The sequence below is a fragment of the Sus scrofa genome, chromosome 1 (genome assembly GCF_054392235.1).
Source record: "Sus scrofa isolate SSC_HxYL_T2T_F1_AM1 chromosome 1, Sscrofa_HxYL_maternal_Yorkshire_Landrace_v2.0, whole genome shotgun sequence".
In the NCBI taxonomy this organism is placed as follows: domain Eukaryota; kingdom Metazoa; phylum Chordata; class Mammalia; order Artiodactyla; family Suidae; genus Sus; species Sus scrofa.
Genome location: NC_139383.1, coordinates 39,472,284 through 39,498,354, shown reverse-complemented (window position 1 = coordinate 39,498,354; position 26,071 = coordinate 39,472,284). Strand labels below are relative to the sequence as shown.

The following is a 26,071-nucleotide window of genomic DNA, read 5'->3' as shown; positions in this document are numbered from 1 at the left end:
TGTTTAATATGTATCTTCCAAACACCATGGAGGTAGAAAAGTCTTGTCAGTTGACTAAGTATTCTTGCGTTGTTGACAAATTCTTTCCTATAATAATGTAGTCCTTCAAATTATCTTAGGTGAGGGACTTCCTGAAATCATCCAAATACTCTTTTCCTTTGATTGAATTCTGATCGAACTTTATATTTATGATGATTTGGGCTGTGTAGCTTGGCTGCAAGAAGAGAATATGAATCAGAATTCTGGAGGGTACATCAGTGGGGGTACGTTTTACTTTATCTCTGCCTAGATCTTTTAGAAAGATCAGTAATATGCAATTATTTTAAAAGAATAATGAGCATTTCTTTATATATTGGGGAGCTGAGATAAACTAGGGCACCCTAGCATATAATTAGTTTGCTGGACACTAACGATTTATTTTTAAAAGAAAATTTTATTAGCCATAACATTTCTCTCATGTAATCATTTTCAAGTTAAGATGTAAACGATCTCATGATTTTTTTTTTCAAGAAAAAAATCTTTATTACAAGACAGTAATTTCCTTGAGGGCAGGCAAAGCTAAGGCTTGATCATTCCTGTATTCACTTATAATGATGAAGTGTTATTTCGTATGGTTAGGCACTTGTAACCTTGCTATGTAAATATAAAATCTTGCTATGAACAGAATGTTTGTTTTACCCCTAAATTCATATGTTGAAGTCTAATACCCAATGTGATGATATTTGGAGATGGGGCCTTTAGGAGGTGTTTAGGTCATAAGGGTGGAGTCCTTCATGAGTGGAATTAATGCCCTTATAAGAAGAAACATGAGAAAGATGATCTCTCCTTTTCTCTTTCTTTCTCTCTATCTCCCACAGCAGGATATAGTAAGAAGACATCTATTTGCAAACTAGGAAGAGGCCCCTCACCAGAAACCAAATTGATCCTGGACATCCTAACCTCCAGAACTGTGAGAAATACATTTTTGCTGTTTAGGGCCACCTAGTCTATAATATTTTTAATCTCTAACTCCTCATCCATTCCAGGGAGGTAGATAGTCTCTAGATTTTTATAGATATGATAGTAAGAGCTAAGAGAGGTAAATAACTTGCCCAACATCACGACTACTAATTGGTAGTGGGAAATTTGAACTTAGACCATCAAAATAAAAGTTAGAGATAAACTACTACGATAAGTGCTGGGAACACAGTGGATCATAAAGTCGATAACACCACAGATGGCTTCTAGAAATGAACAGTGAGTATATTTGCATCACCACATCACACCAATGTTCTTTATGACTGCCAGTTTGCCATAGCTTTCCAAATTTTTCTTAAGCAGAGACCATGTCATCTGGCACATACTATGAAGTCAAAAACTATTTGTTGAATAAATTAATAAATTTGCAAAATTTGTGATGTTAACAGTTTACCAGGAAATTTACTCTTTAATTGTTATACAAAAGCCTAATAATCATATAATCACCTTTCATGATTAGTTATTTCCCAACTTTTCAATCCCAACCTGGCTAAGGTATCAAAGTAAAATGAAATCACCAATATTTGATAATTATAGATTAAAAACCAAAAATGCTATATATTTCAACCTAACCTCACCTAGCATTTGCTTTTTTTAACCAAGGAAATTTTGGTGAGTGAATTTCCCATGTTTAATAATAATCTCATATACCCATATTTACATACTTAATTGTCAATTAATTTTTATAAAAATCTCTGACCATCTATTCATTTGAAATGTAATATAGTCTATTTTTTACAACAACCATATTTATTGTACATATTCTATATTGTCTTTTGAACTTTCTTCTCAAATTAGAAATCTACATACATTTATGTGTGATCTGAGAAATGTCTCATTATAGTCTGCTTCAAACATGAAACACTTTATTAAAGGATATATATATAGAAAACTTGAAGACATAAAATTGATTATGAGAAAAAATAACTTAAAATTATAATTAACATAATAAATTAATAATAAAAATAAATAAGATGTTTAAATAAATCCTATTATTCATAATATGGAATCTCAAATATAATATTTTGAAATTCACTTAGTGGATTAATTGAGATTTCCACATAATTTTTTAAATTAATAAACTATAATAATTTTTAGAGCAGAGTAAGGTTTACAGAAAACTGAATAGAAAGTTCAGAGGGTTCCCACATATATTCTCCTCTAACATACTCCACCTTCTCCATCATTAAATCCCTAACTAATACTGTACATTTGTTACAACTGATGAACCTGATCAATTATTGATACATCATTATCAACTCAAATCCATAGTTTATACTAGGGTTCATTCTTAGTGTTGTTCATTCTATGGATTTTGACAAATGCAGGTGACATACATACCATCACAGTGTATATGATATAGTCTAGCTTCACTGCCCTAAATATCCCCTCTGCACTACCTATTCAGCTTTCCCTCCCCCAATCCCCTGGGAATCATTAACTTTTTACTATCTCCATAGGTTTGCCTTTTGCAGAAAGTCATGTAGGTGGAGTTATATAATATACAGACTTTCAGACTGGCTGCTTTCACTTAGAAACAGAATTTAAGTTTAACACTGAAGAAAAATTTTTGTATGGCCATACCAGAATTTATTTATTTATTTATGAGTTTTCAACTCATTTGGTTAAATACCGAAGAGCAGAGCATGGTTTCTGAATCATATGATAAAAGTATATTTAGTTTGGTAGGAAACCACCAAACTGCCTTGTCAAAGTAGCTGTTCCATTTTGTGTTTCCTCTGGTAAAGCATGAGCAACCCTGTTGCTCCACATCCTAACACTTTGTTTTCAATATTTGGGATTTTCACCATCCTAATAGGTCGATATTAGTATCCCATTGTTTTAATTTGTAATTTCTGAATAATGTATGATGTTGAGCATCTTTTCAAGTGCTTCTTTCCCATCTGTATATCTCCTTTGATGAGGTATCTGTTCAGACTTTTTGTCAATTTTTAAAACAGTTTGTTCATTTTCCTATTGCTGAGTTTTAAGAGTTCTTTGGCTATTTTAGGTAACAGTCATTTAACAGATAGGTATTTTACAAATATTTTTCCTTATTCTGCGTTTTGTCTTTAAATATTTGAAGAGAAGAAGTTTTAATTGCAATAAAGTCCAACACATCGACTTTTCATGCATGGGTTATGCTTTTAGTGGTTTATCTAAAAAGTCATCTCCAGACCCAGTATAACCTAAATTTTCTCTTCTAGGATTTTATACTTTTATGTTTTACACTTAGGTCTATGATGAACTTTGAGTTAATTTTGAGAAGAATGTAGGGTTCGTGTCTGGATTTCTTGTCGTTTTTGCTTGTAAGTGTGCAGTTAGTACCGCTTGCTCCTTTGTCAAAGACCAGTTGACTACTTTTTGTGGGTCTATTTCTGGGCTATTTTGTTCCATCAGTCTATTTGTTCACTCTCTCACCAGTACCACACTGTGTTGATTACTATAGCTTTATTACAAGTCTTGAAGTCCAGCTGTGTCAATCCTCAGACTTCGTTCTTCTCCTTCAATGCTGTCTTGGTATTCTGGGGCTTTTCTTTTTCTATATAAACTTTTAAAAATCAGTTTGTTGATATTCACAATATTGGTTTATCAGTGTTCACTGGGATTTTTATCATGATTGCACTGAATCTATAGATAAATTCAGGAAGAACTGATATCCTACCGATTCTGAGTCAACAAACTAGAAACTGTCCTTCCCACACTGCTTAGCAGTGTGACAAAGGGATCCCTGCAGAGCAAAAATCTAGGTCTGTTTATGTTTCTTCAATTGGGAGCAATATTTTTAGAAGAGAATACATTTTTGTATTTTAAACAGGTAAACTTGATCTATTAAATGAATATTTATTCAGTATCTCTTTTGTGTTTGGAGCTGGAAAAACAAGATAGTTGCATGGAGTTCAGCCTATGCTGGGGTACATCCACACAGACAGATGAAGTAAGATGACAGAGACATATACCCAGGGCTCTTGAGGACTTGAGAAACTCTACTTGATGTAATAAGAAAAGACCTCATAGAAGTACTGGCATTTATGGTCAATCCTGAAACTGGATATAAAATTTGTCATCAAAGAATTGGAAATACATCTCCAATATAAGGAACAACATAAAAAAAACAACAGAGTGTGAAAGTTCATATGGCTAGTTTGTTGGATGTACAAACTGGGAGAGAAGCCTGTGAGCCAAGGCTGCAAAGTTACATGGAGGACTGATAGTAAAGAAACCTACAGTACCCTATTGGAGAATTTGAATTTATACCTTCCAGTGATGAGGAATCTTTAAAGATCGTAAAGCCAAACATTTCTTCTGTCATTGTGTCAGTATAATCAACAAAGTTGTTCACATAAGAGAATATGATACATATCAAACTGACTGACAATACTTAGAAAGTCATTGTTATTTTGTTTGAAAATAGTCCAAAACTGAAACCACAATTCACCCATGGTTATGTTATCCACATTCTCCTATCTCTTGAGAGACAATATCTTCTTCTTTTAATTTTTTATAGATTCTTCAGTATGTGTGTGTTATGGGCCTAGTGTCTACATCCTGTGTGCCATACTACTGATTCTTATGACTAAATTAATATTAGAGAATCTTCAGGTCATTTCACTGGACATCGAATAGCGTGCTTTGCTCCACAGACATACTTTTTGAAATTTAAGTAAAATTTAAATGTATGCTTTGAAGTTTAAGTGAAGTAAATACTTCAAATATTAGAATTCTATTTAATAGCTTTATGTAATATCATGTAGAGAATAATTAGTAAAATAATCCCGGGTTATAAAAGAGGCTTTACAAGACAAGTGGCTAGCCTAATGTCACAGAATAAATCATTGGAAAGGCTAAACAAAGACCTAAGTTTTATTTTGAGATAACTGTACTCTATTGTTCAAGCAGGTTAATATTTCTAATCATTATTAGTTTTCATCAGTTACTTCAAGTACTAACAAGTGCTAACTCCAAGTTAAGCATTGTTTACCATGATTATTACTGCCGAGATTTTTAACAAGAATATAGATGCTTTTTATGAGTTATTGGACCTGGTATTTCTCTTTTCTTATATAAAAATCAAATGAAATAAAATCCCAAATTTTCAAGTCAAAATAATGAAATTTTCTAACATATATTTTGCTATCTCATAATTCTAAGGAAATATCTGAATTGAATTTCAGGTTTTAAGAATTGCATTTTATTTACCATACAATATATGATCATTCTATGAAAAATTGGGGCAATAGTCCATAAGATGCAAGTAAACTTTATGTAGAATGATAAAATTTTCCTGTTTACTCCTGGGACTATTTGACCCATAGTAGGTAATTTCATTTACAATTAGAAGTAACAATGCATTTTTATGTAGAGCTGATGACCTCGGATGATGTCTACAATTTGATTTTTAGAGAATGTAGCTTAAATTCCACTAATGTGTTCCAGGATGTGGCATAACAGATGATTTTAAGCAATTTTATTCAAGATAGTGTATAGCATATGCCAACTCTTTTGTTCTAAATAGGTCTTTAGTAGAAAATTAATTTATAAATGCATGAAAAAAAGTCAGTGAAAAGAGAAAAAAATTGGCCAAAAATAATCTTTGTACTGATCACTTAGCTTTTTAACATAGCAGCTTATAATATACTTTCTATTAAAAATCCCTAGAGAAAAAAGAGAACAAACATGTCTGTGGTTTTAGGATAAAGGCAGAAGTAGAAGTAAATATTAATTTTAAAAGGAGACATAATCAGCAGCTTAACATTCTTGAGTTTTCTGTAAGGTGTTTTCTTGGTGTGTTATCTGCTAAATGCTGTAATTTATTTCCACAGTCTTATATAATCTAGCGTAGATTGTCAAAGAAACAAACAAAAGTAGATTTTTCTTACTGTAGGATGAAAATGTAATCTGCAAATATCTATATTGAATAATTAAAAATTAATTTACATTCCAAATCCTGATAATGGTAATCAAAATTCTATATAAGGAAAAATAAGATTTGTAAGAGAATTTTTCATTATAAAGAGGATGAAAATGGTTTTAACAGATTTACGGATTTTTTAAAGAACTATCAACTGAAGATTAAGATGTTCAAAAATACACACTTTAAGTTGCTTTAAAATTATTAAATTACACTAAGTATTGCTAAAAAAATCTGAAGTACATTGTCATTAAATTCATAAATCATACGAAAACTTTTCTTCATATTTACAATTCGATTTGACTAGGTTTTAAGAAATGGTTATAACTGCATTCCATTAGTCTACATAAAGATCGTTGGAAGTTACATCAAGACAATGTTTCATAATTATAAGATAGATGAAGCAAGAGCATACACTTGATGTAAAAAGACTGTTTAAGAACCTAAAAGATGGATAAACTTTCCATTAAGAAATTACTCTGATGAATCCTGGAAGGGTAGAGTGTAAGGGAGAGAAGTGACACATTGCTCCTAGGTACCTTGTCTGTTCTGATGATGTTAAGTAACTTGATTCAGCCCATTTAACAGTCAATTCCTCCAACTAAGAGTTAATAAGGTAACCTGGTGGTAAAAGTGGTGATCCCAGTATGGCGTTCCGGGGGAGGCTCCTGGGGTAATAAGTTTTTGTGTGCTTTCCCATGTCCACAGTCTCCAAGAAAAGGGAAGAAAAAGATAGGCACAGAGGCTGCATTAGGCAGAGGAGTGGTTCATTCTATGATAACTGAAAAGCAGAATACTGCATGATGGAAATTAGAATGAGAACCTTAAAACGTGGTCTCTTTGTGTGACTTGTACTTGTCTATAGCATGTCCTGCATAAAATAAGAGTGATCCAGTTACACATTAGCTTACTAGAGAAAATAGATTATTAATAGCAAGAACCATTAGCTTCTGAGAGAAAGGTATAGCATGAACACACATATTTTAGCATTGCATCAAAATCTTGCCAACATCAGTGCACAATGCTCCTTTACTGGGCTGAAATTCTCTTGAGCACTGAATGACATTTTGACTGTTAAGTGTTTGAATCACATGAACCAAATGTTGCATGGCAGGAGGTGGCAGCTCGTATGCAACGATACAAACTTTGTGAGTGTTATTGAGCTGTGATAGGTAGGGTTTAGACCAATCTGTTTATCGGGATGATGGAAATGGGGAGGAAACCGGTGAAAAAGGAGGGACTTAGAAAGAAATTTCCATACATGAGATCAAATGATGGTGAGAATATTCTAAAAGTATTAAATAAAATAAGAGTAAGAAGTAGTGAAATGTGTTATGTGAGCAAGTGAGACAGTGGAAAATTGCTGAAGGTGCTCTTGAAAATATACAAAATGTGTAAGCAAGCAGAGTACACTCATTTTTACAGATGTTGCATGGGCTCTATTATGTAGACCATCTTCACTCCAAAGCTCACTCTGTGCTCCTCACACATTCCCAGCGCCTAGTCTGTTGTGGGCGCTCAATAAATATTAAACAAGCAAAGCACAAACTACTGTCAAAAGTTTGAAATTCACAGAAATCAATAGTATTGTTATTTTCATTTAACATTTATTGAGAGTCAACAGCATGACTTAGTCCACATGTGCAAATAGGTTATTTTATAATCACATATTAAGGAAATAGTGAAATACAATATGTATCAACTACACTTTCAGTTTTACTCCATTGATCTGAAGTGTAAAATTGTTTTTCTCTTTTTTTATAATGTTGACACATCATGAAATATAAACATTTATTATTTAAGTAAATATGTTTCTCTCAGAGAAATCATTACTCTTGGACATTAACATTCACTTGAAAGTATGGGATCAATAAGTATACATCACAGATTCTAAATAGACCAGTGCATTTACAAAAAACAGAAGAATCTTGAAAGTGGCTGAGGACAGTGACAAATACACAAAGCATGTAATAGCAATTGGGTCTCACCTGCCATTGCGACAATTTAAAACACTAGTACAATTACGTAGGGTACCATTGTTTACAAAATAGTAACAAAGGCCAAGACAGACAGAAACTCTTCAAATGGACACAAATTAGTGCAAATGAATGAATTTAGAAATGTTTGTTAATTTAAAGAAAAAAATTTTATTACAGGAAATGAACTGTATTTGATACATGTATAATCCACATGTTCCAATTTTATCCTTTTAATACGATGATTACAAATTGTAATTCGAATTATTCTTGGTAGTTAATAGGCACTCAAATTCTATTTAATCTCTTTTCACGAATATTTTTTCTGTCCTGTTTGTATTTAAAGTAGATTTGAAGTGATTTTAATTGTTAAGATGATGGAAAACTATACTTAATGTTTCTGCAATGAAAATTTCAGTTTAATTTTGGGATACTAAAGTATCCAAATTTATAAAGTGTATTTTCCTCTAACATTTAGTTAAGTCTTAGAATCTTAAAAATAAAAGTCTTTCCAGACCAGCCTTCTCCTAAAAAAGGAACAGCCTTTGTATTCTGATCTAAGGGACATATTACTTCAAAACTTTGTTGAATAGAAATTTTTTTCTATGATTCGAAGGAGTTGAAGATTATCTAATTCAGCTCTATAACTATAAAATTAAGGATAAGGCTTAATGTCTCTATATTTACATACACATTGGCCTAATTGGGCAGTTATTAAATTTTCTCTTCCAGTTTAAGTTATTTTTAAAAAATTCGTAATATAGTAGTTGTGATTGCTTTGCTAAAATTTAATTTATTCAATATCATTATGCTTATGATGGTTCACCACATGCAGTTCTGCTTATGTAAAACACCACCTACAAAGATCACAGTAATGATGTAATTAATGAATAATGCATATTTAATTATTAATTCCCTCTACTATTTTTACTTTAAAATGAGGGTAGTTGAATGATTTTATCACTTATCTTTTGGTTTCTGATATATCTGGCAACCTTTGCTATCAGAAATCTCATTTGCTAAAATATTATCTTAATGACACAGTATTTAGAGGCACAGGTCATTGACATCTGGATCAGCTAATACGCTTTTTTTCAACAATCCCTCTGTTTTCAGGCAACCCACTAACATTTATTGAATACTTCCTACATGCCAGCACTATTACAGGCCCTTAGAACAAACTCAAAGAAGGCTTTAAGTGATGTCATGCACAGGTGTTAATGAAAGAAAAAGAAAGATGATATGCTACTAACTTAATGATTTTCTTCACCTTTTGACTGTTGGATTTGAATCACCTTGAAGGAAGAAAATTAGAAACAAGGAGATGCTGGGTCTCCAAACTACAACTCAGATTATTCAAGAGAAGTGTCTTGATTGGCCTCCTTCCTTGCCCCACTAAGTAACCACTGGATGTGTCCCTGGAGTGACTGTTTTGATCCTCTGGCTAGTAAAGAGCAAATATCACCAAAGGTTTTCTTCTGAGAGAAAGCAAGCTTGAAAAAGAGAGAAGGAATTTGGATTCAGGGGGATAGGTCAATTTTGAAAAGTAAGACCAAGGAGGAAAAATATGAGAAATTAAATATCAAGTAATAAATACACTAAGTTCAATGAAATGCGATGTCCTCTTTCCATATGTAATATACAAATAAATAAAAATGAATCCTCATACAGTAGCATATGCTGTAATGTTTTATCTTTGGAATTCCTCAGATTTCATTATGACAGTAACAACATGTATTGTGGAAAATATTTGTATCTCCCGATGCTTCTAGATAACTGCTTTCTAAAAAAGGAAAATAATTAATAGTGTTTGTGTGTGTGTGTGGCTTTAAAGTGGAGAGATTTATAAAGGTCCAGTCCAGCCAGTTTTATATTTTTAAGAAAAGAATAACTGAAAAACACATGATCCATCATGAATTAAAGATAAAAATGAAGTGCATTTTTGGACTTTTGCAGAAGTTATATTAACTGAATTCCTACTTTTTATATGATATGAAGTCTAGTTTACTAAATTACATTAATAGAAAATTTATTCCACCTTTCACTGTATGAATTTTCTATAAAGTTTCGCTTAATCAATGTTTCCCAAGTACAATTATAATGCAGACAAAGTTCTGAAGTTCAATATACTCAATTTTATGTATATCTCAAAATGTACTTAAAATTATTAAGAATTATGAAAGTCATAATTTTTATCTAGTACAAGCCCACAAGTTCAAACCTGAATGAATGAAAATAGCCCTTTAAAAACTATTTAATTGTACTTCAATATATTATTAATTAGTTTTAGATTATTTATACTTTTTTTTTGGTTGTGCCTGTGACATGCCAAGTTCCAGGGCCAGGGATGAAACTCGCACCAAAGCAGTGACCCAAGCCACAGCGGTGACAATGCTGGATCCTTAATCCTCTGTGCCACCAGGGAACTCCGTCTTATTTATACTTATGAAGATAACTAAAAACTATGTAAGGAAGAGAAGTAAATAATAGTCAAAGCATCATCTTATGAATAAATATTAGAATGCTATGATGAAATTGTAGAATGTCACTGATTTATTCTCACATAAATTCCTTGCTTTATTAAACTCACAAGATAAATATTTTTCATATCAATTATTAGTTATAGATATACCATTGCAAAAATATGCAAGTATCCAAATAGCCTACTTATGATCTGTATAGTTAAAAAATATGAGGCTATTGCTTTACAATATTTAAAACTGAAATGATATTTTAAAAAGCCATTGAACATATCTTATTGGTTTTACATAAGCGAAGAATCTGTGTTTATAAAATAAAAATATTTTTAATAAAAGAATAAATTATAAAGTCATCTGAAGGAGTAAATTCACATCTCTAAGAGCAATTTTCAGTCTCCTATCCACTCGAGATGACATTATAGAAATCATGAAACTGAAACCAACACACAGGTAAGAAGAAACAAGTCAGTGCTTAAATCAGTTATATGTTAGGTAGTATTATCAGTGTAGACATTTTATATTCTAGTCAGTCTTCTTTTAATTTGCTATGGCTATAAAAACAATCCACAAAAGAATAATCAACAGCTTTATACCACAGGGGAGAAAAACTATGAAGCTTAGTAAAAGCAAAGGGATTTGATGGTTTTTCTTACCCATATTGAAGCTGATTTTATGAGGAAAAAGTGCCTAAGTAAATACTATAGATTTAACTAGGAGTTTACAATTTTTCATATCCTTTCACATATGTTCTCTTACCTGAACTCTACATCTTGACAGACTGGCAGGTCAAGTATAATTAACTCCATTTTTTTAGGGAAGAAATTTAGGCTCAGAACCTTGTCTAAATGAGCACTTTGAAATTGGGATCCCATGCTTCTACTCCTCCACTTCGTATTTTAGAGAGTAACAAAGCCACCTCAAAAAAAAGTTGACAGAAACATTTGACTGAATTCTAAATTTCCAGGTAGTCTGCAGAGGTCAAGATGAATTTAAAAACTTTTTCAATGTTATTTAATGTGATTTTTATTTTGAAAAGCACAAGGAAATAAATCCTTGACTAATTTTTTAAGCTTAGTTTACTTATCTGAAATGTGAGGGACTGAAAGATCATCTTGATATATTTACATAAATATTTCTAAATTCTAATATTAGGAATTTAATTGACTCAAATTTAAGAAAGGAAATTATTGTGATTTCATCCTTGAAAAAATATTGCTAGTTCTGATTTTATTATAATAAATAATAAATATTATGATATATTAAAAAACAAAGAATGAAGGGAGCAGTAATTAAAATTCTTAGCACTGTGAGCTCTAACATAAGGCCTAACATCACATCAAATGCTTTTAATCTACTGTGCATTTTTCTCAAGCATATTCTGGAGTGATATATTTATTATATCACTGCATAATTAAAAAGAAAATGCATTATTTATGGCATTATGACTTAAAACATTGAAATTTTAGACCTCTTGGGAGAATCAATTGCTGAAGTCATAAACTCAAGTAATTTACTTGTATTGCTGGTTTTTTGCTTTGTTTCAACAAATTACTTTTCAAGCAGTTGCAATAGTTTCTGCATAAATAGAACTGTGTCATCTTTATTATTTAAACTATGATCACTCAGGTGGCATTAAAACCACAAATCAAGCAGAAAAAATATCTACTAACTGCCTAAGACTATTTTCTTACTCCCAACCATCTTCAGCATTTCTCTTGATGTAATTAAGCAGTCTGTAGAGTTTTCCTATAAGTTTTTCTGAACTTACACTTAAAGTTTAGTTATACAAAAGAACAAGAATGCCACCTCACATTCTCCCTGGCACAGAAAAACATGCAAGGACAGTGATAGAAAGCAATCAATTTAAAGGTTATTGTCGTCCGCCTGTCTGAATCCAGTGCTTTCCTCCTCATGTTGTTGTCTTTCTAAAGAAGATAATGTCAACTTCCTTCATTTTTTTTTACCTTGCTCCACTGTCTTGGTTGTTTTCTCTTCCTTCTTTCCAGGTACAGCTGCAAAGCAGAGATAAGGTTTAAATAAAGTTTCAGATGGAAATGCTGCTTCTGCTCAAAAAGGCATTGTGTAACCTGTTCAATGCCAAAATTTTCTTCTAAACAAGCTGTTTTAAAGCTTTTTCAATATTTCTCATTTCTCTATAATCCAAATGAAACCGACCTTTATAAATCTAATCTTAAAGAATCAGAGAAAAAATACTCCCTTGCCTTCTTCTTACCAATTTTTGCACTCTGTTTCCTACCTTATTCTTTTATATTCTGCTTTGATAAACAAGCTCTGGGAAGAATTCCACTTGACAGGATTATGATTAATCGACTTACATTCCAGGTTATTGCTGAAACCATTCAGAGTCTTGAAAATGTCAACTAACTGCTCCTTTAAATTTAAGCTTAATATTGCTTAATCAACAGAAAGGACAGTATAGTCATGCTTGAGATTCATTAAAATATTAAATGAAGCCATACTAAATCACAAGGAACCAAAAAAAGAAATAAGAATTATCATTTAGCTGCAGTTTTCCCTAACCACACTTTCTCTGAGATTTTACTGTTCTCGGTGGAGTATTATCTACTTACCTTTTTTTACACCCAAGAATTAGAAATGATTCACACAAAATCAGTGTACTGAAATAACTGATTCAAGTAAAGATCTTCAGAGGACATTAGAAATGATTAGATCAAGGATGAACCAGGAACTGAATATTGCCATCACACCAAAGAACCACCCACAGAGTTGCATGTGGAAAACTACAATTTCGAAATGAAGAAATGTGGTTGTTACCAACTTAACTCACTGATGAAACTTGGAACCATTTGTTCATAAAAGGACATCCAGACATTTTTTTTTGGCCATGCCCGTGGCATGTGGAAGTTCCCGGGCCAGGAATCAAACCTGAGTCACAGTAGTGACTCAAGCCACTGTAGTGACAACTCTGAATCCTTAATCTGCTGCAGCTTCCTAATGACACACAGTGTGATGTATATAGTACCACCGTGAAGTATTCTTGCCAAAGCATCCAACTGAAATCAAGTTAAGTCAAAGATTTAGCTTTCTTAATTTAGTTTAGTTAAATACAGGATTAAAGAGAACATAATAAATAATATTGTGAAGAAACAATTACAGAAATTAAAAGTGTCTACAGTGCCCATGATCTTTTCGTAGTTAATACCATGAACTAGAGAGAGAGGGAGGGAAGCGGAGGAAATGACTTTTTTCTATAAAACTTGCTAAATTCACTCAGCTGGAATAGTTGACCAGTAGATTCTTTTGAATTTTTCAAGCAAATAATTTCACTGTGAAGAAAGTTTTATTTAATACTTTTTTTATTATTGTACCTATTATTTCTTTTTCTTACCTTATTGCACTGTCTAGAAATCCAGTAAAATGTGTAATAGAGGTGCTGATAGCATACATCCTAGTCTTGTTGCAATTCTCAGGAAGAAATCTTTGCATTTTTCTCCACTGAGTATGATATTTGCTACTAATTGTCTTTGTATATATCTTAGATTAGGGATGCTTCTTTCCATCTAATATAAAATATATCAAAAGATTATACTCTGATAAGTACACTTTCCCTTTATTCTATTATTCTAGTTAATTACATTGATTTTTTTAAACTTCACTCCAGAAATAAAACCACTTTGGTTGTATTTTATCTTTCACATAAGACTGGATCTACCTATATTTTATTTAGATCTATGCCTCCATCTTCACAAGAGAAGTTAGCCTGTGTGTTTTCTTTCTTTTTAGTTTCCTGCTATGTTTTAGTATCAATGTTATTCTAGCCCCATAAAATGAACGCATGTTTCCTCTTTTAGTATTCCTAAGAAGTTTGATGCAAAGATTGGTATCAATTTTTCATTAAATGTTGGAAAGAATTCACCAGTGAAGACATCTGGCTAGAATTTTCTTTGGGGAAAAACTATACTTATGGGTTCAAAATGTCAATTTTATTAAAATTTTCAGATTTATTGGGAAATGTTTCTATTTTTTAATTATCTGTAGAATCTGTAATGATGTCTCCTTTTTATATTCTGATATTAATATTTTGGGTCTTCTCTTTTTTTCTTAATAATTTTACATAAGGACCTATCAGTTTTATCAGTTTCTATAGAGAATCTAATTTTAACTTATTGCCTTTTCTTTTGTATTATTTAATTTCTATTTCACTAGTTTCTTTTACATTTTTTAAAATTTCTCTTCCTTCTACTTGCTTTGGGTTTAATTAAAATTTTAACTTAAATTTTTAAAAATTTTCTTACTAAATATTTGCTTTTCACCCTTCCTTTTTTAACGAATATTTTTAAAAATATACATTTCACATAAAAACTGTTGAGCAGCATTTCAAGTTTCAATGTAATATTTTCATCATACATTAGTTCAACGTATTTCCAAAATTCCTGTCATTTTTCTTTGATCCATGAGATATTCAGAAATGTATTTTCTATATTTCTCATAGCATCTAGCATGGTTTCAGTCATAGCAAGTGATCAATATATACTTGCTTGGTGATTGAATGTATTAGTTAAGGAGTTTATTCCATGGTGCTGTGGATTAAGGATCTGGCATTGTCTTTGCAGTGGCACAGTTCAATCCCTGGCCTGGTGCAAAGGGTTAAGGATCCAGCATTGCTTCAGCTGTGGTGTAGGTCGCAGCTATAGCTTGGATTCAATCCCTGACCTCGGGAACTTCCATATGCTGAGGGTACAGCTGAAAGAGGAAAAAAAAAAAGTATTGGTTGGAAAATGAGACTTGATAATAAATATTCTGAGTTAGATAGAAGGCATAGTTTGGTGTTAGTATATTTTCTGGAAGAGGAGAGATTTTTTTACAGAACTTCTTTATTGTTGTTTAATTTACCTGCAAAGTTCCAGCCTATATCAAACTTCGATCTCACTTTTATCACAAGGATACTAAAATACGCTTTCTTAAACTAAAATTATTGGTTTTAGTATTTATATCTTACTATAACAAATATTTTTATTCTATCTTTTTCTAATTTTTATTTATTCATTTATGTATTTTTGTCTTTTTGCCATTTCTTGGGCTGCTCCTGCGGCATATGGAGGTTCCCAAGCTAGGGGTCTAATCGGAGCCCTGGCCAACGGCCTATGTCAGAGCCACAGCAATGCAGGATCTGAGCCGCATCTGCGACCTACACCACAGCTCATGGCAACACCGGATCTTTTAACCCACTGAGCAAGCCCAGGGATCGAACCTGCAACCTCCTGGTTCCTAGTCGGATTTGCTAACCACTGAGCCACGACGGGAACTCGTGAGGCAACATTGATTAATAACTATATAAGTTTTGTGTATACAAGATTATATTTCTACTTCTGTATGCACTACAGCAAGTTCACGACCAAAAAATTAGTTTCCATCAACCATCATCTCTTTTACTCATTTCACCTTCCCCTGCCCTTCCCAACCACAGTAGTATCTATATCTACATGTTGGCTTTGGTTTGGTCTGTTCTTTTATTTCAGTTTTCTGTTTGCGTTTATATTCTACATACGAGTGACATTATACCATATTTGCCTTTCTTTGCCTAACTTAATTCACTTCGCCTAATACTTTTAAGATCCACAGATGTTGTCATAAATGGCAGGGTTTCATTTTTATGACTGAGTAGTATCTCACTGTATCTATATACCACATCATCTTTATTCACTCAGTGTTGATGGGGATCTACACTATTTCCATACCTTGGCTATTTTAAATGATGCTGTGATGAAATACAAGTGCATATATCTTTTCATATTAGTGTTTTCATATTATTTGCATTAATACTAAGAAGTGGGGTACATGGACCATATGGTAGTTTAACTTTTTTAATTTTTTGAGGAATCTCCATACTATTTTCTATAGTGGCTGCGCTAATTTACATTCCCATCAGCAATGCACTGGGGTTCCCTTTTCTCTACATCCTCACCAATACTTGTTATTTCTTGCCATTTGGATAACAGCCATTCTAACAGTCTTGAGGTGATATCTCATTGGAGGTTTAATTTTCATTTTCCTAAAAATTACTGATGTTGAACAGCTTTTCATTTGCCCATTGGCAACCTATATGCCTTCTTTGGAAAAATATCTATTCAGGACCCATGCACATTTGTTAATTTGTTTTTCTGGATTTTTTTTTTTTTACTTTTTATTTTTTTCTTCTGCTGTACAGCATGGTGACCCAGTTAACACATACATGTATACATTCTTTTTCTCACATTACATTTTCCATCATAAGTGACTAGACAGAGTTTCCAGTGCTACACAACAGGATCTCATTGCTAATCCATTCCAAAGGCAATAGTTTGCATCTATTAACCCCAAGCTCCCAGTCCATCCCACTCCTTCCACTTCCTGCTTGGCAAATACAAGTCTATTCGCCAAGTTCATGATCTTCTTTTCTGTGGAAAGGCTCATTTGTGTCGTGCATTAGATTCCAGATATAAGTGATATCATATGGTATTTGTCTTTCTCTTTCTGACTTACTTAGGATGACAGTGTCTAATTCCATCCATGTTTCTGCAAATGGCATTATTGCGTTCTTTTTTATGGCTGAGTAGTATTCCATTGTGTATATTTACCACATCTTCCTAATTCAATCATCTGTCAGTAATCATTTAGGTTGATTCCATGTTTTGGCTATAGTGAATAGTGCTGCAATGAACAGGTGGGTACATGTGTCTTTTTTAAAGAAATTTTTGTCTGTATATGTGCCCAAGAGTGGGATTGCTCTGTCATATGGTAGTTCTATGTATAGTTTTCTAAGGTACCTCCATACTATTCTCCATAGTGGTTGTACCAGTTTACATTCCCACGTGCAGGAGGGTTCCCTTTTCTCCATAACCCCTCCAGCATTTGTTATTTGTGGACTTTTTTTTTTTTGTCTTTTTGCCTTTTCTAGGGCCACATCCATGGCATATGGAGGTTCCCAGGCTAGGGGTCTAATTGGAGCTGTAGCCACTGGCCTACGCCAGAGCCATAGCAACGTGGGATCTGTGCTGTGTCTGTAACCTACACCACAGTTCATGGCAATGCCAGATCCTTAACCCACTGAGAAAGGCCAGGGATCGAACCTACAATCTCATGGTTCCTAGTCGGATTTGTTTCCGCTGTGCCATGACAGGAACTTCTTATATTTAAGTCCTTCAGCCATTTTGAGTTTATTTTCGTACATGGTGTGAAATGATTTGCTGTCCAGGTTTCCCAGCAACACTTGCTGAAAAGACTGTCTTTTTCCCATTTCATGTTCTTGCCTCCTTTGTCAAAAATTAATTGACCATAGGAGTCTGGGTTTATTCTGGGTTTTCTATTCTGTTCCATTGGTCTGTCTGTTTTGGTACCAGTACCACACTGTCTTAATGACTGTGGCTTTGTAATATTGCCTGAAGCCTGGGAGAGTTATGCCTCCTGCTTGGATCTTGTTCCTCAGAATTGCTTTGGAACAAGTCTTTCACCTCCATGGTCAGGTGTATACCCAGGTATTTGATTTTTTGGGGTGCAATTTTAAAGGGTATTGTATTTTTGTATTCCTTTTCTAATATTTCATTGTTAGTATACAGAAATGTGACTGATTTCTGAATGTTAATCTTATATCCTGCTACTTTGCTGAATTTGTTGATCAGCTCAAGCAGTTTTTGGGTTGAGTCCTTAGGATTTTCTATATATCATATCACGTCATCTGCATATGGTGTCAGCTTTACCTCTTCTCTTCCTATTTGGATACCTTTTATTTCTTTTGTTTGTCTATTGCTATGGCTAGGACTTCAGTACTATGTTGAATAACAGTGGTGAGAGTGGACATCCTTGTCTTCTAGATTTTAGTGGGAAGGCTTTCAGCTTTTCTCCATTGAGTATATATTTGCTGTGGGTTTGTCATAAATGGCTTTGATTATGATAAGGAATCTTCCCTCTATACCCACTTTGGTAAGAGTTTTTATCATGAATGGATGTTGGACTTTGCCAAATGCTTTTTCTACCTCTACTGGGATGATCATGTGGTTTTTGACTTCACTTTTGTTAATGTGTATGACGTTGATTGATTTGCACATGTTGAACCATCCTTGTGAACCTGGGATGAATCCCACCTGATTATGGTGTCTGAACTTTTTTGTATGTTGTTGAATTCGGTTGGCTAAGATTTTGTTGAGAATTTTTGCGTCTATATTCATCAAAGACATTGGCCTATAGTTTTCTTTTTGGTGGTATCTTTTTCTGGTTTTGGAATGAGGGTGATGGTGGTGTCATAGAAATGTCTTTGGGAGTGTTCCTTCTTCTTCATCTTTTTGGAAAAGTTTAAGGAGAATGGGTATAAGTTCCTCTTTGTATGATTGGTAGAATTCACCTGTGAAGCCATCTGGTCCTGGACTTTTATTTGTAGGGAGTGTTTTTATGACATCTTCAATTTCATTTCTAGTGATTGGTCTGTTCAGTTGATCTATTTCTTGATTCAGTTTTGGCAGGCTGTAAATCTCTAGAAAGTTGTCCATTTCTTCTAGGTTGTCAAATTTGTTGGTATACAATTGTTCATAGTATTCTTGCATGGTTTTTTTTATTTCTGTGGTATCTGTTGTGACTTCTTTTTCAATTCTGATTTTGTTTATTTGATTTTTTCTCTCATCTTTTTGTTGAGTCTAGCCAGAGGTTTGTTAACTTTGTTTACCTTTTCAAAGAACCAGCTCTTAGTTTGATTGATTTTGTCTATTGTTTTTTATATCTCTATTTTACTGACTTCCTGTCTGATTTCCTTCCTTCTGCTGACTTTAGGTTTTCCTTGTTCTTCTTTCTCTAATTCATTTAGGCGATGGGTTAGGTTGTGGATTTGAGATTTTTCTTCTTTTCTGAGGCAGGCCTGTATTGCTATGAACTTCACTCTGAGCACTGCTTTTGTGGCATTCCATAGATTTTAAGTGGTTGTGTCTTCATTATCATTTGTCTTGAGGTATTTTTTAATATCCTTCTTGATTTCCTCATCGACCCATTGGTTTCTTAGTAGCATGTTGTTTAGTCTCCATGTAGTAGGTTTTTTCTCATTTCTTTTCCTGTGGTTGATTTCTAGTTTCATGCCATTGTGGTCAGAGAAGATACTTGAAATAATTTCTATACTCTTAAATTTGTTGAGGTTAGCTTTGTGCCCCAATATGTGATCAATTCTTGAGAATGTTCCATGTGCACTTGAGAAGAATGTGTATTCTGGCTTTTTTGGATGTAATGTCCTAAAAATGTCAATTAAGTCTAACTTTTCTATTGTGTCCTTTAGGATCTCTGTTGCCTTATTGATTTTCTCTCTAGAGGATCTTTCCATAGTTGTAAGTGGGGTGTTAAAGTCTCCTACTATGATTGTATTCCCATTGATTTCTCTTTTTTATGTCTGTTAGTATTTGTTGGAGGTATCTGGGTGCTCTTATATTAGGGGCATAGATATTGACGATTGTAATATGCTCTTCTTGAATGGATCCTTTAACCATTAAATAGTATCCTTCTTTGTCTTTCTCTATGGCCTTCGTTTTAAAGTCAATATTGTATGATATGAGTATTGCCAGTCCTGCTTTCCTGTCTTGTCCATTGGCATGAAATATCTTTTCCCATCACCTCACATTCAATCTATATGTGTCCTTTGACCTTAGGTGAGTCTCTTATAGGCAGCAGATTGAAGATTTTTGCTTTTTTATCCAATCTGCCACTCTGTGTCTTTTGATTGGAGCATTCAGTCCATTGACACTTAAAGTGATTATTGATAAATATGTGTTTATTGCCATTTTAAACCTTGTTTTCCAGTTGATTTTATGTTTCTCTTCTTTTCTTTTTTTGGTTGGATGGTTTCCATTTATTTTATGCTAGAGTACTTTTCAGTCTTTGTGAATGTAATGTTCGGTTTTGATTTGTGATTGCCCTGTTTGTTTTGTTTTGTTTTTGTCTTTTTGCCTTTTCTTGAGCCACTCCCGTGGCATATGGAGGTTCCCAGATTAGGGTGTAGTTGGAGCTGTAGCAGCCAGCCTACACCAGAGCCACAGCCACGCAGGATCTGAGCTGCGTCTGCAACCCATACCACAGATCACAGCAAGGCCAGATCCTTAACCCACTGAGCAAGGCCAGGGATCAAACCTGCAACCTCATGGTTCCTAGTCGGAGTCGCTAACCACTGCACCACTATGGGAACTCCATGATTGCCCTGTTTTTTAAGTATGTTAACCCCTTCCTATATCTTCTTGCTTTAGCCTGATAGTCATATAGGCTCAAACACATCGTTAAAATAAAAAAAGAATATATATTTTCTTACTTTCCTTCCCCACATTGTATGATTTTGATGTCTTTTTTTTTTTTTTTATAACATCTTTATGTTTAGATCTGTATGCTGGCTTATTTAAGCGACTGCTTTACAACTGTGGTTTCCTCCATCCTAGTTCTTCCTTTTGTTTTTTTTTTTAATTTAGAAAAGCCCTTTCAGTATTTCTTTTACAATGGCTTTTGTGTTGCTGTACTCTTTTAGCTTTTATTTGTTGGAGAAATTCTTTACTTTTCCTTCTATTTTAAATGTTATTCTTACTGGATAGAGTATTCTAGGTTGCCAATTTTTTTTCCTTTCAGTGCTTTAAATATACTTTGCCACTTCCTCCTGGTCTGTAGTGTTTCTGTAGAGAAATCAGCTGATAGCCTTATTGGGGTTCCCTTATAATTAATGTTTTGTTTTTCTCTTGCTGCCTTTAGAATCCTCTCTTTAACTTTTGCTATTTTTATTATAATATATCTTGGTGTGGGCTGTTTGGGTTCAACTTGTTTGGGGCCCTCTGTGCTTTCTGTATCTTGATATCAGTATCCTTTAGATTTGGAAAGCTTTCAGCCATAATTTCTTCCAATATATTTTCAATCCCCTTTTCTTTTTCTTCTCCTTCTTGAATTCCTATTATGCATAGATTGTCCCACTTTATATTATCCCATAGGTCTTTTATATTGCTTTCATGTTTTTTCATTTGGTTTTCTGTCTACTGTCCTGTTTGGGTGGTTTCCATTATTCTATCTTCCAAGTCACTAATTCATTCCTCTGCATTATTCATTTTGGTCTTTATTGTCTTTAGCTCAGTTTGCTTCTCTGAAAATGAATTTTTTAGTTTTTCTTGGCTCTTCCTTATATTTTCTAGTTCCTTTCTGAGGGAATCTGTATTACTGTTCATATCCTCTCTTAATTCCTTCAGTATTTTCTCTATCTCCCTTTTGAACTCAAAGTCTGTCAGACTGCAAGGGTCTGTTTATTGTTGACTGCTTTAGGTGAATTCTCCCATTGCTTTAACTGGGAATGGTTTCTGAGCTTGTTCATCTTGCTTGTGTTTTTCTTTTTCTGTGAGTTTGGGGAAGCCAAACTCTAGTCTTATAAGTCTATTTCTGTATAAGAATACCCCTTTGAATTTTTTTTGGGGGGGGCCTACTATTTATTTTTGGTGTGGGAGTTTGAATCTTTGCTGTCTCTTTCTTCAGTGTGAGCAGGGTATTATCCCCAGGATGCTCAGTGTTTTCAGGGAGAAGGAGGCAATTGGTAGGGCCAGCAGTCAGTGTCTGGTCGTTGGGCTCTCAAAAGAAGCAAAGACCCTCAGAGCCTAAGTCTCAGCACCAGCTCCCAACCGAGCATCTCAGGCTGACGTGTCTGTGCCAGTGGTTCAGATGATCTGTGCTTCTCTCACTCTGCTTTTCCATTTTCAGACCTGCTGCTGCACTTTTTTTGGCATCTTGGCGGTCCCTCCAACTCAACTGATCTTTCCATCAGTTAGCTGCCTTCCCAGAGTGTGGGTTCCCTTTTCCTCCACAGCTCCCTCTCAGGAATGCTAGTCCCATCCTGATTCATTTTCTCTCTTTCTCTCTTTTTTCTTTTGTTCTATACCCAATTATGTCAAGAGTTTCTTGCCATTTTTGGAGGTTTAAATTCTTCTGTCAGCATTCAGTTGATGTTCTGTGAAAGTTGTTTTACATGTAGATGTGTTTTTTCGATGTGTTTGTGGGAGAGGGTGAGCATGTCCTCTTACTCTTCTGCCATCTTGCCTCCCTCTCTCTGGTTTTTGTTAATGAGGAATATATAAATATTCCTTATATATTTTTGATATTAACCCCTTTCTGAATATATGATCAGCAAATATCTTCTCCTACTCTGTAGGGTAGGTTGTATTTTCATTTTGTTGATAGTTCCCTTGGCTGTACAGAAGCTTTTTAGCTTTATGTAGTCCCATTTATTTATTTTTGCTTTTATTTTTGTTGCCTGAGAGGACATATCCTGAAAGATATTGCTACAACTGATGTCAAAGAGCATACTACATATATTTTCTTCTAAGAATTGTATGGTTTCAGGTCTTATATTCAAGACAAATTCACTTTGAATTCATTTTGAGGGTATAGTATGAGATAGTAGTCTAATTTCATATTTTTGCATGTGGCTCTCCAGGTTTTTCAGCACTTTTTATTATGTTCTTTGCTCCCCCCCCCCACCCTTTTTTTTTTGTCTTTTTAGGGCTGCACTCATGCCATATGGAGGTTCCCAGGCTAGGGGTCAAATCAGAGCTGTAGCTTCTGGTCTGAATCACAGCCACAGCAACACTGGATCAAAGCTGTGTCTGCAACTTACACTGCAGCTCAGAGCAATGCCAGATCCTTAACCCACTGAGCACGGCCAGGGATCAAAACTGCATCCTCATGGATACTAGTCAGATTTGTTTCAGCTGAGTCATGAGGGGAAATCCCTTTGCTCATTTTAAATAAAAGTTTCTACTTATGTATGGGCTGTTTTCTGGGCTCTCAGTTCTGTTCCATTCATTTATGTATTTATTTTCTGGCAATATCATGCCATTTTCACTATTATAGCTTTGTAATATAGTTTGAAATCAGTGCATGTGATATCTCCAGTTTTGTTCTTTTTTCTTAGTATCACTTTGGCCATTTAGGATTTTTTGCAGTTCCCTATACAATGTAGAAGTTATTGCTCTGTCTCTGTGAAAAATGTCCTTGGGATTTTGATAAGGATTGCACTGAATCTGTAAATTGATATAGGTAATATGGACATTGTAACAACATTAATTCTTCCATTCCATGAGCACAAAATATACACACTTTTTTTTTCACTATCATTTGCTTGGAGCATTATCTTCCATCTCTTTAGTTTGAGTCTATGCTTATATTTAGAGCTGAGGTGAGTCTCCTCGAGTCAGGATAGCTGGATCATATTTTTTTAATCCATCCATCCACTCTGTGTCTTTTGACTGGTTAATTCAATCCATTTACATTTAGGGTAATTACTTACAGATGAGGACTTAGTTCTGCCATTTTATCTTTGGTTTTCTGGGTGCCCTAAATCACCCTTGTTTCTTTTCCTTGCATTTCTGTCTGCCATTTTGGTTTGATGGTTTTGTATGATGTCTTTGTATCTTTTATAGATTTATTGCTATATATTTCTTTTATAGAGTTTGCTAATTACCACTTCCATATCATCTGCTATTTTCCCAGTGTTTTCTAATGCATTCTTCATGTCATTTATTGAATTCTTTAGTTCCAGAATTCCTATTTGGTTCTTTCTTGGAATTTAAATTTCTCTGATAGAGTATCCCTTCTGTTCATTAATTTTATTCCTGAGCTCATTGAACTCCTTTCTGAGCTACTTATAGCTCATTGAGTTTCTTCAATCTTTTAGATTGCAATATTCTGTGACTTTAAGTTTGGTTTCTGGAAAATTGCCATTTTCTTTTTCTGATACAGTATTACTGTGGTTCTTAATGGTGCTTGATGAGTTCTTCCTTTGTTCCTGTTGCAGTGCATTTGAAGTAGCAAACATCATTATATTTTAGGTAAAGATTTGCCATACACACACACATACACACACACACACACACACACACACAAACACACACACACTTGATTCTAAGGATTCAACAGGTTAGAAATTTGAAGGCTTTTCTTTTATTTCTCTGTATGTGGTACTATAGCACAAGCTTTTGGTTTCTCTTACTTGAGCTGCCTCCAGTTATATTTGAGTCAGCACTTTCCATCCTCCACCACCTCTATCAGAGGTGCCACCCAATGCCCTCATTATTGCTGCTGTGCCTCTGGTGTCATTTGTGCTTTGCTGCTGTTGTTATCATTGGCACCACTACCTGGGCATCAGGATGGTGAGTGCTTCTGCCACGTCTGGGATCTCCTGAGTTGTAGACTCCACAGAGTTGGGGAGGGATGCAAACACCTCTGCCATGTTAAGTATTGTCAGATTTGCAGGCTCCACCACTACAGGCAGGAGATAAGAGACTGAAGTCATGGATGGCTCTACGACTGGAGGGACAGAGTCCCAGTCTGTGGCCACAGGCACCACTGGTTTCAGGAGGCTAGAGTCTTGTGCATTGCCTCCCTCACTGCTACTGGGTTCTCTAGTGTTGCAGGCTCAGCTGCATAGCGAGGGGACCAGGATTGCAGGGACTGCCTCCCAGTTTCCCTGGTTCCACTTCCTCTAGGTGTTTCAGTCCATTCACCTTCAAATGTATAGATACGTGGAACGCTCTGGCATCCTGATGTGTTGGGCAGTGGCACCCTTGTTAATGTTTCACTGGTTGTAGATTGAAGGAGAGTGACAAGAAAACATCTTATTTGCCATGCTGCTGATACAACATATCTCATTCTAGGCTCTTATTTCATTATGCTTCTCTCAATGTTATGGTGGACCCAATTTTCCTTTCTTTCCCCTCAATACCATTAAGCATATGCCCATTAGTCATAAGGGCTTGACTAGGAAGTGAGACTCACAGAATTGGGGTATGTCAGACTCCTGGTAAAAAGTGAGGCATGGTAAGGAAATACTGTGCAGTTTGAAATGTCACCTATATTACACATACAAAACTTCTGGCATATAGATCTACAGCCTTAGCATAACAAAAAATAATTATTTCCAAGACTACAAGAATGTAATGCTACCTGCTCAAGGGTTACTGCCTGCAGATGTCAGTGATTGAAATCATGGAATAAATCTTTGATTGTGGAAGAAAAAGTCTTAACTATACTGGTCCTTGGATATATATTAGGGTGAAGAGACAGAAAAGAGAGGTTTCTCATCACTCTCAGACAAAGCTAACTACTCAATATATACACAAGGGCATCCCTTCCTACTATCATTTTTCCTGAATCTTACCTCTGGTAAATTTGGAATTATTAACAACATGGTATTATTGTAGCATACCAAACACATGAATTGAAATTGGAAAGGGATATAGGAGCCAGTTCTTGGAGGACTCTTACATGAATTTTAACAAGTTTAGGCTTCATTTTATATTACTGGGGAAAGTGTTATGTCAGTTTTATGAATTTGAGAATTTACTATTACTGTTGGGGGGTTCCAATAAGATAAGTATTAGTGAAATACAAATAAAGACATCATGACAGTGGTGAGGTTATCACAGGGATTCAAGCATATGATAATGAAGACTTGAATTAACATGGAACTCACAGTTATGGATAGGAGGAAACACCATTCAAGAAATATTTAGGGGATAATATCAGCAGAACTTGATGATTCTCTGAATATCAAGTGAAGGAGAGAAAGAGGAAAATTAGTCATCTCCAGATTTCTAGCGAACTGGAGGGTGGATTGGGTTTTCACCAATGATAATAAAAGCAAGTTGGGAGGAGGAAATGAAGAGTGTAAGTTAAGACAG

The 26,071-nt window shown here is 34.3% G+C and overlaps 1 protein-coding gene across 50 annotated transcripts in view; it reads right to left on the bottom strand.

Annotated features, from left to right (window-relative positions):
* TRDN (triadin) overlaps positions 1–26,071 on the bottom strand; it is a 386,488-nt gene that overhangs the window by 94,536 nt on the left and 265,881 nt on the right. For 46 of the 50 annotated variants that reach the window (XM_084957615.1, XM_084957622.1, XM_084957696.1 and 43 more), the window contains one exon: positions 12,350–12,397. The exons of the other annotated variants lie outside the window; for them this stretch is intronic. In XM_084957615.1, coding sequence (XP_084813741.1) covers positions 12,350–12,397 — 48 coding nt within the window. The remainder of the gene's footprint in view (positions 1–12,349; positions 12,398–26,071) is intronic. 50 annotated transcript variants of the gene reach the window in all.